The following is a 13,212-nucleotide window of genomic DNA, read 5'->3' as shown; positions in this document are numbered from 1 at the left end:
CGCCGAATCCAGCCGTCGACTGCACTTCATTCACGTGAATGGACGGACTGATATATATGATCGTTCACAAATCGTTCGCACACCATCGTGTGCATAGCATCGCTCATATAGTTTTGATGTTGAATATGACATGTTTTAGTGTTGGGAATCTAGGATTTTTTAAAAAAATGACCGATTAATAGTCGATCGATAAAATTGATTAATCGGCCGATTTCCGGTTAATCTCGAATTCCCAGCTGAGCGAGATGCTAACGATAAGTGATATCCTCATAGTTTTATCCTTTTTAGTTAAAATAAATGTACTAAATGTTTTCTTCTTGTTTGTATGAAATGCGCTGGGTTTGCATGAATTTCATCCGGTTTGTTAAAAAATTGTTTGAAATGTATGTGGACAGGTTGAATGGCCAGCTCCGGCATCCATGTCCGTGGACTGGTTTCGGCTGTCCGCGACGAATGCCGGAGAAAATTTACGGGTCAGAGAGATTGCCTTACCGACGGTCGCCTCAGTGCTCATACAATTACAAAGCATTTGAATATGGTCAATCGTAAGACGTCTCTCTTAGCATAAGATGAGAATTTGCTTTTTTTTTTCCTGTGCAAGATTTTGCTGAGGCGTGCATGCATGCCAATTTTTTCCTGTACTCGTCTCACTTGGAACAATGGAGAACTATTGGATCAAAATTCTAGAAGTGTAAATGAAAGAAAAATTGCGCATCCTTTTTAACTAGGCCATTCACAACATCTTGAATAATCCTTGCGAAAGTCAAAACCGGACTTTTGTCACCTAATTTGCGTCCCTGTATTTATCTAACCCCCGTTGTCTCTATCAAGAAGAAAGACGGGCGTAAGCCCCCTGAGATCTTCCCAAAAACTATAAAGAAGAAAACAAACACAATCCACATATCTGAAATAAACTGATGTGGCATTCTATCACATCTCTATACTCTGTGCATACCATATTGTCCTACTCACTTCCCTACCTTAGTCTTTTGCCCCTTTCTCCCGGTTGTACCCGGTAATGAACCCATCGCGGGCGCGGGGCACAGTGCCGGCATGGATTGCTGAGTCGGGGTACTTCTGCCGATGCCTGTCTTGATGGTTCTGGCAACGGTGCTGGTGCTTCTCCTCGACCCCCACCTTCATGTCCACCACCTTGTCCTCCTCCACAATGACTGTGAACACAAATGGGCCCACAGGAAAGAAGTCTTCCATGCTGAGGACGGGCTCGAGGGCCTTGACCACCTCCGTCATGGTGGGCCTAGACTTTGGGTTCTGGCTGAGACACTTGTATGCCACCAGTGCTGCCACCTCGGCGCCTTTGCATGAGTATTGGCACTCGAGAGCTAGGTCCATGACTTTGTACAATCTGTCAGAGTGCTTGAGGTATGGTCTAGCCCAATCCACCAGGTTCTGCTCCCTTATCCGTCGTGAACGATCCACTGATCGCAGCCCGGAGAGAAGCTCCAGAAGCACTACACCAAAGCTATATACATCACTCTTGGCAGTCAAGTGGCCCGTCATAATGTATTCCGGCGCCGCATAACCATGAGTCCCCATGACACGTGTTGTCACGTGTGTTTCGTCGCCTTGGGGCCCATCTTGGGCCAACCCAAAGTCGGACAATTTGGTGTTGTAATCCTGAAATAGCAAGCATAGGAACTTTGTAAGGAAAATAGCACGAAGTGACGTACAAAGACGTATGAGGTGAAAAATCTTCAGAGTTTTAATCAGGTCACAACAAAGTTCAGAAAAATGCCATCTTGGATGATTCAACTGGTCAAAAGCCAAATATTTAAAATCTGTATTCGACATCGAATTATTTTTCACTTGTCAGACACTTTTGTGGTAATTCCAGTGTATAAGAGGTGTGAAGTTTCTTTGACCTCATTTGTTAGTAACCACAGTTCCCAAATGCAAGAGAAAATTCAATGCTACTTTTTTTTTCCCTTTGCAGAAAGTCTGATGTTACGGGTGACGTACCGAGTCGAGCAAGATGTTGGAGGCCTTGAAGTCGCCGTAGATCACCGGTGGGTCTGCGTCATGGAGAAAGGCAAGGCCCTTGGCCGTGCCGACAGCGATCTTCATCCTTGTCATCCATGGGAGAGAGCCATTTATGCCTAAAAGCAAATATGATGTTTCAGGTCAGTTTCCTCCTCCACCTCGACCAAGAGTTGTAACTTTCAAGCACTCAGAAGTTGGTAGGATAAATAATTCTTGATACAAAATATCCAAATATCTACGGTTCCTCTGTTTTAAAAAAGAACAAGTGTTGTTCTTTTGGAAGGCAGAGAGCAGCTCAGCTATCATCTTGACTTAGAGAAAGAAACTTGAGGGACACAGAAGAACAGCTCATCACTGATGGACCAGATGGCACTGGTACGTGCTAGCAAGATTTCCAAATTAACACATTTTTTATGTTGTTAATGCTCAGGATGATCAATCGACAGAAGAAAGCAGTGAAGAAGTAACTCACTCTTGAAGAGGTGCTTCTCCAGGCTCTCGCCGCTCATGAACTCGTAGACCAGCATCCGGTGCTCGTCCTCGTAGCAGTACCCGATCAATTTCACCAAGTTCTTGTGCCTCAGTTGCCCAAGGAAGAAAACCTCAGCGTGCAACAACAACCCATATAAGCGAGCCATCATTCATCCGCCAGGCTTCGAATTTTATCGTGCCGGCGCGTGCATTGTCAAACTCTGTTTGGCACTCACCAGCCACTCCTTGTGGCCCTGCGTGCCGCAGTCCAGGTCGAGGTACTTGACGGCGACGGCCTGCGCGGCCAGCCCGGGGCGGAGCTTGTCGTCGACGGCGCCCTTGTAGACCGGGCCGAAGCCGCCGCAGCCGAGGTAGTTGGCGCGCGAGAAGCTCCCCGTGGCCTTGTGGAGCTCGGCGTAGGTGAAGGCGTGCAGGTTGGAGCCGGACAGCGTGATGGACAGATCCTCCGGCGACAGCGTCCCCGACGAGCTGAGGCTCTTGAAGGACATCCTCGAGGACGACCTCGGGCAGCCTTTCACACTCCGCCTGATCCGCCGCTTGCAGTCGTCGTAGTCGTCGTCCGCCACTCTGCTGCCGCCGACGCAGCACGAGAATGGGTTCCAAGATTGCGCAGCCATGGCAAGAACCGAAAAGTTTTGAAGTACAGTATATGTCAATACCGAAGGATCAAGAGAGTTTGCCGCCTCCCGGTAGCTGAGAATGCAGGGGAGCTCTGGGGTGAGCGAGAAGGTGAGCAGGACGGCGGAGATCGTCTTGAGTGGATGCTATGGAGCGGCTGGCCGGGCCTTTATATAAGTGTGGAGTGCGGGCGGCTGCCTACGCCCACACCACAGACCACACGGATGGGCTCGTCGTAGGACAAAACAGCAGATGATGTGATGGCTGGCGAAACAGGGGAAGGGAATGGTGGTGGTTGGTGGCTCACCCCTCCCTCCAACTGGAGTTTCTTCCGGCGAGACGACGTAGGTTGTTTACGTTTCATGGAGTTGACTCAAGCCTTGTGGGATCCGGGAGACGCTAGGCGCCGGCGCACCGGCCGAAGCGTTCGGCCGGTCCGCTGCCAGGCGTTGGATCCCGTACAAAATAACGGTTTGGATAGCGCTATTGAGTCGTCTTCTTCCTTCCACACAGGCGTAAAAAAAAGGAAAAAGGGAGGTCTCCATGCTTGTCGCCTGTCTTGCGCCATCCATGCTCGCCGGCCCACCCTGCGCCGCCCGTGCTTGGACCTGTGCTCGCCGGCCATCCTCGTGTCGTCCGCATCCGCGCCTGTGCTCGCCCACCCTCGCGCCGTCCGTGCACGCGCCCATGCTCGCCGGCCACACTCGCGCCGTCCGTGCTCTTGCCCGTGTTCGCTGGCCACCCCGCGCTCGCGCCTGTGCTCGCCGGCCACCCCCGCGCTCGCGCCCGTGCTTGCCGGCCACCCTCGCGCGGCCCGTGCTTGCCGGCCACCCCCGCCCGCAGCTAATCTTCGTCGAGCCTGCAGAAACACCATGAAAAAAATGATGTAGCAAAAATCCTCGACGGACGTAGCAAAAATTACAAACGGTTCCAGCAAAAAAAGGGTCGCTACCGTCATATGACGCAGCTCGGCCATGAATGAATGTAGCAAAATATGTAGCCGGTTCCAGCAAAAATCGCCGCCGGTACCAGCATGAAAGAAAAACAGCATTGTAGCACTGGTGTTGTAGAAAGAAAACTCTCCTCCTTCCTCAGGCCTGCTCGACACCGATTGCAGCAGAATGAGACACCGGTGCTAGCAAATTTCGACACCGGTTGTAGCAAAAAACGTTGGATGACCGTGGCTACAAACTCTGGCGAACTCGGGTTGCAGCTCTGACGAACGTGGTTGCAGCCTTTTTGGTGAACGGTTGTAGCATTTGTCGGCACCCCTTGCCGGTTGTAGCTCCGGTGTGCGTACGCTGTAGCATTTTTACAAGCTGGTTGTAGCTTTTGTAGTAAGTGGTTGTAGCATTCGCGACCCCGACCCGTCATCTCAGCATCCTCGCTCGTCGTTGTCGTCGCCGCCGTACACTTGCCGTCGCCGTGGCCAGTTGCAGCACCAACATCTGTCAGTTCCAGCTTGTGGGCGTCGCGGTTGCAACACCCGCCGGGTCGTGGCCGGGTCTGGTGAAGTAGACAGAGCTCCGGTGCGCGGATCCGAGCGGATCTGGCCGAGGACGACCAGACCGACTGATTCCCGTGATGGCGGCGCCCTGAAGGTCTCCATGCGGCGATGGTTGACAGCGTTGGTGTGGTCCCTGAGAAAAAGGAGAGAGAGATGGAGCGATAGAAGAAAAAACGGAGGAAGAGGAAGATGCGCTGCGTGCTGGCCCACTGTATGATGCGTGCGTGGCAAAGGCGCCGGCCGAAGCGTTTGGCCGGTGCGCCGAGGCGAAACGTTTTCCTTGTGGGAACGAACAGGGGTGGATGCAGGCGACGGGCATGTCACACCGCGGTTTCATATACCGGATCGAACCGCGGGTTCGCGTTTACGGTGAAAAGTTGTCCGGGGATGGACCATCGGACGTAGGCTAGGATGATTAAACTGACTATTCAACTTCCTAGGTTAATTTGGTTTAGTAGACGTGGTTTAGTGCTACTGTGGCCGTGGGTTTCAAAGGTTTTTTTTTTCAAAGGTTAGAACACCTCTAGCAGACCCTGTGTCTCTCGCCAACATGCATAATTCCGGCGAGTATACGGGCTCGACCCAATTTTCTGGCCAGAACAAAGCCCGTATATTCACCCGGCCCGTAAAGCTCCCTCCCGCCTCGAAACGCCATGTGGGGCTGGATGTGGAACTCCGACCGCAGCGGCGACCTCGAGCGTGAGCGGTGCGTCCGCGCGGACGGTGCGAGGAAGTGGACGAACCAGGGCCTCGAGCCACCGTCAAGGCTCCTCCCTCGCGAGACGGAGGAGTACGACCGCCGGCACGGGCTCCTCCAGTCGCCCTCCTCGGCCGCGGGCTCTTCCTCCGCCGCGGCGCTTCTCCCCGTGAAGAGGGAGTGGTCGGAGGAGCCAGAGGACCGCGAGCTCATCGCCGTCAAGCAGGAGTCGAAGGAGATCGAGTGTTGAGGCGTCGTCGGGCCAGAAGATTTCGTGGCCGATGTCGACGCGGTCGCGGCCGCCATTGCCGAATGGAGTTTGCGCCACGACGACCTCCAGCTCCAGCAGGCTGTCGCGGCCAACCTTGCCGCGAAGGACAAGGACGACGAGTGGCTGCGCATCCGCGAGGAGCAAAGGCAGAAGTTCATCGATCTCGTCGGCTCCGACTAGGAGGACCGAGCTCCTCCACCGCGTCGTCCTCGGCCGCGAGCTCGTCCATTTCGGTACATCGACCTCGGCCTCGCCGCCTCGAGATCCCCTACCCCCCATCTAGTAGTAGTGGTAGAATGTAGTGTGTATGATCATGTAGTATGTGATGAACTAGTGTATGATCATGTAGTATGTGATGAACTAGTGTGGGTGCAGTTTCTCCCGTGATTTTTTTTTTCAAATTATACAGTTTCATATATGGGGTCTACTCTGCCGCGCACGATTTCGACCCGCAAAATACGTCGAACTGGGTCGGCATTATACGGGGTATGTTAGAGTTGCTCTTATGTTACAGGTGCCTTTAGCCTTTGCAGTTTATTAGTACTAGTTCTCTTTAATTTGCTATGGTCGAACCTGACATGAAATGAGAAAAGGCGCCTTTGTAGTTAATCCAGTCATTCTCCGCATGAAAGGAAAATCCATTCACCTTAGGAGATTCTAATTTGGATGTGATGTTGTGCAAAGCCGTTTTGGTGGAAAGTGGAATGGAATGATCCAAGGACTGGAAGTTTCCAAATTCACAAACGAAGCAGAAGAAGTGGAAGGAATGGTAAGATTCTTCGGCAGATTTTTCTCATAAGCACCAAAGTTGTTACTCCGTTTCTTAAAACAAACAGGTGATTACCCGGTCAAAATTATTTGTTACCCCGTTTTACCGAGTAAACATTATATTAGTCCAAAGAAAAAAAAAGAATTTCTCTTACTTTCTTTACTGTCTATTTTACCTACTACTTTTGTATGCAGTACGGATTAATACATTGTCGTTTAATCTTGAGCTAGAGAAAAAAAAAGAAATGGGCGCTTTTTATAGATATAGCAAACGATATAGCAAACAATCATACAACCAGATTGCGAACCAACCTGTAGTTGAGATGGTTAGGTGGACAGTGGTATCCCCAACCCACCAGGGTTCAAATCATGGCGCTCGCATTATTCCTGGATTTATTTCAGGATTTCTGGTGATGCGCTTTCAGTGGAAGGGATCGATATGACTTATGTCTGTACTGATGCTAAAAAAACCATACAACCAGATTCCAGCCGTCACAATGGATAAAACAGTTGGGGCAACAACACAATCATGCCCAAAACCATAGAAAGTATATAGAAAAAAAGCCAGCAAACGGCGGTTGGCAAGGCGGGACTACGAAAAGAAAACGCTAGCTTATTTGGGTGGGAGCAGCGAATATAATTGTGTTTTTTCTCCCAATAACAAGCGTTTTTATCATTGTCGGAGTTAGACAGGATGCTCAGGGCCAGGTAGCAAATATGGTTGTTTGGGATGGGTGGAGGGGAGGGCAAAAAAATCTTCATGTTTTGTAGTAAGGCTAGGGGGTCATGGCCCCTGCAGGCCTCAACTAAACTCTGCTGTTGGTTTTTATTAGCTTAAAAGGTAGCATCAAGCAGATTTAAAATATTATGAGTCACACCCGGTCTTTGCATAACTAAGATGCAGATATAATTGTTTAGACCGGCATAAAAATAAATTTCGTAACTTTTATACACAGGAACAAAAAATTAGCGTTTCGGGAAGAAACAACCATCTTAAGCATTGCGCGAGTCCGCTATAGTAAATTACAAATGTTGCTTTGTGTGATAATAATAATATTTTCTTTGATCCATACTACTTGTTGCTGTAGACTTTATGGTTAATCATCGCACGCGATGCGGTGCAAGTTGTGCTAGTGATGATTAGGGTAGAATGTCCTTTTATTTTTGTTCTTTTATGTATAAGCGGGGTAGGATAAGTAAGGTGGTCTACAATGGATCAGTGAGGGGAACCAAGAATATATGTTTGCCGGATAATGCCATGCAAGGTGGTATACAACGGATCAGTGAGGGAAACCAAGAATATCTGTCTGCCGGATAATGCCATGCGGTGCAAACAAGGGAAATGTTACCATCAGAATAGTTTTACAAGTATCTCCATCGTTCTATCTCAGGTCACTAAGTGCCTCTTTGCAACTCGCAGTTGTCACAGGGTAGTAGACGAACTAGTCTTGCCGCCTAGTCTTAGCTCACCCTTGCCATCATCAAACTATCAAGTGGCCCAACTGGTAGAACCTAACTAGGTAGTAGTACAACTTTTAGTGGGCAATTAGCTAGCCGGCTTCAAGCTAGCTAGTTTTTTTGCTTAATCCTAGTTACAAGCTAGGCCAAGGAATTCGATTCCTACAGATGTAGGAGTAGTATATTTTAGTTCCTTATCCGTGGGCTGTCAAAAGCGTTCTGGCTAGTGCCAACGTTGTTATTACAACGCTGACGTGCCCTATATACTTTTGTGTGTAGCAGTTGTATAAGCTGATGCTCTGGTTGCTTCATGGGTCATCATTGTATGCTTGTCCGAGTAGATTATTAAGAAACTGAAAGACTGTTGTCCGTTTATTCCACAAGACACTGCATGTAGCTGCATGCCCATACCATATCTGAACCACCCTACGCACAAAACCTCCCACCAATTTTACTAGGACTAGGACGTACTGTAGGAGGCTAGCGAACATCTTGTCGATTGCTAGAAAGAGAGACAAACTGAATCATCCCCGAGGCCACACGCCCTATCCTGTAAGCAAACCTCAACAAGTCCACGTGTAGGTGCTCTGGGCAATTTTGACAATTTTGACCCGTAGATGAAATCATTTCACAAAATGGACTGCCCTAAAAAGTATTCACTCAGCTGACCTTTTTGAGCGGCGCCCACTACAATAAATATGCTATCTTGTGACCTCCATTATTGGTCACTGAAAGATCATAGTTTTTCATTTGCGACCTTTTTGTGACCAAAAACAGAAGGTCAAAAGCTGAGGGTCGTAAACTGACTATAGCGACCTTCTCTGTGAGAAGATCGTGGACGTTTATGACCAAAATATTCCTATTGTGGCGTTTTGGTCACTAGCAGCCTCCCCAGTCCACGTAGGCATCCAGCATGGCAAGCTGATGTGGCACAAGATTCAGCCTGGTCCAATTCGATTTTCTACATGGGCCTAGCCCAACAATTCGGCCTATTTGTGTTTTTTTCTCATATTAATTTTGGCTAGGTAGATGGGCCAAGCCCAACAATTAAGCCTTCTCATTTTGGGGCCGTGGCCTTTTCTACTAGAAAGTTTTAGTTTTTTTGTAATATAAAAAAGGTTCACTAGTCAAATGGGTCCCAGATGCCAGGTTCAGGTACGTGGGTCCCAGCTAGCAAGTTCATATTCTTCATATTTCAATTTAACAGTAAATAAATAACCAGTATTTAAATTGGCACAAACAAAACACAAACATAATACTCCAAATATTATCAGCCAGATTCAGTACAGAGCTCCTATTGTACAAATAAGATATACTTTACAAGCTCTACACATAATAAGCTCTACAAGCTCTACACGTGATACATTTACAAGCTCTATACATATACAAGCTCTACAAGCTCTACAAGCTGCCCTGGTGTTAACCCTGGTGCTCTTCAATCTTCTTCAGCATGGAGCTCCTTCGGTAGCGAGCACAAACTGGGCACCTGCATCATCACAGAAAGGCAATTTTAGATCATAAAAACGAATGTTCCAAGCACAGTTTAGAGAAAAGAACCAAGTAAATTTGCCCTCAATCATACAAACAAAGTTTAGAGAAAACCAAACATGAACAAGCACTTATTATGCAGTTTTTAAAGTTTTTAATACATTTATTTTCTTTTAGCAAACCTGAATATGCTACTTCCTGATTCATGGCTGCATAATCCAGCTAGCTCCACCAGTTTGCTCTCATGCAAAAATTAGAAAGAAAAAAAAGAATAACAAATAAATCAACACTGATTTCTCTAACACATACAATAACTTGCTAATATAACTTGTATATTTGTCGATAGAAAACGGGATGCAAAATCATGTTTCAGTCCAGATCAATCTATCATGAGAAAACATGTATAACTCCCACTAGAATTTTTTAATGCAGTTGCGAATTATCCTAAAAACTTGTGCACTTAATGATGGTTAGATCCATCTTACAGAATAGTCAGCTTCCAATATAAGTTAGGTACAGAACATAATGTATAAGCACGAAGTAAGATAGGCCATGCATCAAATACAGAAATAATTTTACTAGGTAGCGGCATAGTAAGTTGGTTTTTACTAGGTAGCGGCATAGTAAGTTGTGACATTTAAAAAACCAGCAAGAAAACCAGCGGCGGCTGCTCCAGCCCGCTGCTCTCCTCCTGGACACCGCCGCTGTAAATTTAGCTAGCAACCATCAGCAGCAAGTACAGAGTAAACTGGGACTTTGTTGTAGCTACAGAAACTGAAACAACACACACATCATGGAATTTCATATCATAGCCAACAAATATTTACCAGAACACATGGTGTTCTTCTCTGTATTTTAGAAACATGCAAACAAAGGTTTCAGTAAAAACAAACAAGTGGAGTAGACAAATTATCAGCAAGAAATCAATGGCCAGATGAGCACCACCACAACAAATCGGCACTAACACTTGGTCATCGACGCGATGCCCAAGCAAGGAACCAGCTCGCACACGCAAGATGATGATTGCATAAATACAAATCATGTGCTAGCAGAAAAAAAATCCAAGCATGAGCTCATCTTCTCTCTCTGTTTGGTAACTAACAATCTAAATAAAATAAAATAAAAAACATGACTTGTTCATACAGATCCCTCTAAAATTCCTTGGGACAAGTGAATCACATATTCGTCAACTTAGCAGCAGAAGTAGTGAGCACAGGAAGAGGGGGGCGAAGATGGAGGAGCCACCTGCCGCGATCGCAATGGAAGCAGAGGAGCAGACCCCTCCTGCCCCTCCCCCACAAGCAGGATAGGGCTGCCGGCTGGGCACGCCCCTACTCCTCCGCCTCCTCGAGCAAGAGACCCCCTTCCCCTACTGCTGCTTGGCGCGCCGCATCACTAGTCACCTCCTCATGCAAGAAGTACACAATAAATAGACAGACGGTCAGTGAGGTACATTTTCACAGCAACAGAAGCTTAGAATTAACAGAAATACACACTCAAATGAAGTCACTAAGATACTTAAGTCCACCACATGGTGTAGAATTATGTGGTATATAATTGCAAGACATGAACCAAAAGAGGAATAACATCATCACCAAGAGTTTCTGATGATAAGCATAGCTCCCTACAAAAAAAAGAACTAAGGGCACAGTGACTAAAGCATGCAGACCACAATATTCAAAGCAGAAGCAAGTGGGCAGTATGAGCTACCTACTGGCAAAGTATAAAACCTGAATCATATAGTATAAATGAATCAAGAAAACAAGAACTGACAATGAGAACTACATACTAATGCATCAGATGATCAATATCAAGCACAAGCATGCAAACATGCATCTCATCCCAACCTAAAACTAGAAAAAGAACACCCTAACCACCACCAATTCTCTTCATAGTTGATGAGACGACATTTACCGTACATAAATATGATGTAAAAAAGTAAGCAATATGATACTACTAATTTAGAGTGTGCAAACAGAAGGATTTTCTCCCCTCATGCTCTACCTGCCCGCATCAGAGACTCACATTCTGAACAGTCACTGTCATCACACTAGTTTTCAGATTCTCGCACTTGCAACTAGCACAAGAGTGAATTTCATACATCATCAATACAACAAAGCAGAACTAACCAACACAAAGCATTACATCATATATGAGACAGACTACAAGAGGAACAGATCTGAAACCAGTAGTCATAACCCATCAATTTAGATTGAATGGGCACATCCTAATCTACACCATGGCTTGCTGACAACCCCACAAACAGGCTGCACAATAGCAGAATACACACGAACCGGATCGGAGTGTTACCTTTGTTGTGGCCATGGATGGCGTGGAGAAGAGGAGGAGGACGGCCATCGGATGCCTGGAGCAGGAAGAACGAACGAACACCTGTACTGCAGAATGAATTGTGAGGAAATTTGTCAAGGGGGGGGGGGCTGGAGCGGGGAGAGAGATTCATGGACGAGATCTGGGAGTACCTCAGCAGCCAAGTAGGAGCGGAGGATGACAGCAGTGCGACATCTCTTGTACAGCAGCGGAACATGAGCGAGAGGAGGTGAGGTGGGGTGTGGTACCACGACGGTGAAGAAGGTCTTGTCGCCGACCTCGGAGAGCACGGTCATGGCCAACGACTTGGTGAGCCCCTGCAGTAGGAAGGAACCAAGCGAAAAAACAAGGTCAATTCAGCAGCCTCCACCTGCACCGTGCAACGAGAAAGAGAGGAGAGAGGGGGAGGGAGGGGAGCTGACCCCGAGCAGAGACGACGACATGGTGGCCAACGGCGGAGGGAGGCGCCGATTCTGATCTAGGGGGTGCGGAGAGGATGTGCGGGGACCTTGACGAAGAACTCGGAGATGACGGGGACCTTGACGACGAACCCCGCGGCGGGATCCCAGACCTGGTGGGCGGGGATGGCCTTGGCGCCGGCGCCGGGGCGGGAGCGGCGGGTGGAGCAGGTCGCGGGTGCGCCCCCGCGGAGCGAGACCCTCCTGGCCGCGGTGGCGCGGCCCTCGGCGCCGCGGAGGCGGACGCCAAGAAGGGCAACCCTGCCGAGGAGGAAATGGCGAGGACGGGTGAGGCGGAGGCCTTGAGCGTGAACGTCGACGGCGGAGGAAGGGGACGGTGGACGAGGGGGGCTTGGATTGGATCTGGAGAGAATGGGTGCGGTGGCTGGCAGAGGAAGGGGAGGGGATCGAGAGGAGCTCCGCAGGATCTGGAAGGGGAGAGGAGGAGCAGAGAGCGAGGGAAAGAAAGAAGGCGGGGGGTGTGTGTGGATGGAAAATGACCACAGGACAGAACTAGGGTTTCGGGGACACATCCATGTTTGGTGCGGGCCGTTGGATCCAGGGGATCTGACGGTGATTTGCCCATGATCCGCGTGAGAGGCCCTGGACCAATCAGAATGCAGTATACAGGTATGATATTTTGACCATTTAAATTGGTCATAATCGACTAAAATTATGTGCTAAATCATTTTAGCTATTTTATTATGACCTGAAAATTTGAAAAAAAAACTTTTTATTGTGTCAGCAAATTTGACTATTGTTTTCAGGCATAATCATAAAATGAAATAAGATAAATATTTTTTAAAGAGTTATGAGAAATGAGTTCTTTTAAATCATTTTTTTTCATTTTTTAAGTGTTCGAAATGAGCCTTTTTGTGAAGGACCTACCAAATAATTGTTGCAAAATTGTACCAAATCAATTTTCTAAAATACTAGGACATATTTAATGCACAATTGACCAAATGGTTGGGTGTAAAAAGTTTTGATCCACCTCTGGTGAAAAAGACAAATTACCTCCGATTCAGCTGGAAGCGGGTCAAATTTGAACTGTAGCTGCCTCATAGTTTGCTATTTATTTTTTCCAAAAATCATTTCTGGGTACATAAGTACCTATTTAATCAGACAA

General features: G+C 47.7%; 1 protein-coding gene across 1 annotated transcript; it reads right to left on the bottom strand.

The window, feature by feature from the left end:
• Positions 1-692: 692 nt before the first annotated feature.
• On the bottom strand, positions 693-3,268 carry LOC123116175 (serine/threonine-protein kinase RIPK). Its single transcript, XM_044537176.1, has 4 exons — positions 2,709-3,268; positions 2,474-2,603; positions 1,981-2,117; positions 693-1,638 (listed from the first exon to the last, which is right to left on the bottom strand). Exons 1-4 carry the CDS (start codon positions 3,108-3,110, stop codon positions 982-984), a joined length of 1,326 nt encoding a protein of 441 aa, XP_044393111.1. The 5' UTR covers positions 3,111-3,268; the 3' UTR covers positions 693-981.
• Between the last annotated feature and the right edge of the window lie 9,944 nt (positions 3,269-13,212).

Source organism: Triticum aestivum, chromosome 5B (assembly GCF_018294505.1).
Source record: "Triticum aestivum cultivar Chinese Spring chromosome 5B, IWGSC CS RefSeq v2.1, whole genome shotgun sequence".
Lineage (NCBI taxonomy): Eukaryota > Viridiplantae > Streptophyta > Magnoliopsida > Poales > Poaceae > Triticum > Triticum aestivum.
This window is presented reverse-complemented; position numbering and strand designations above follow the sequence as displayed.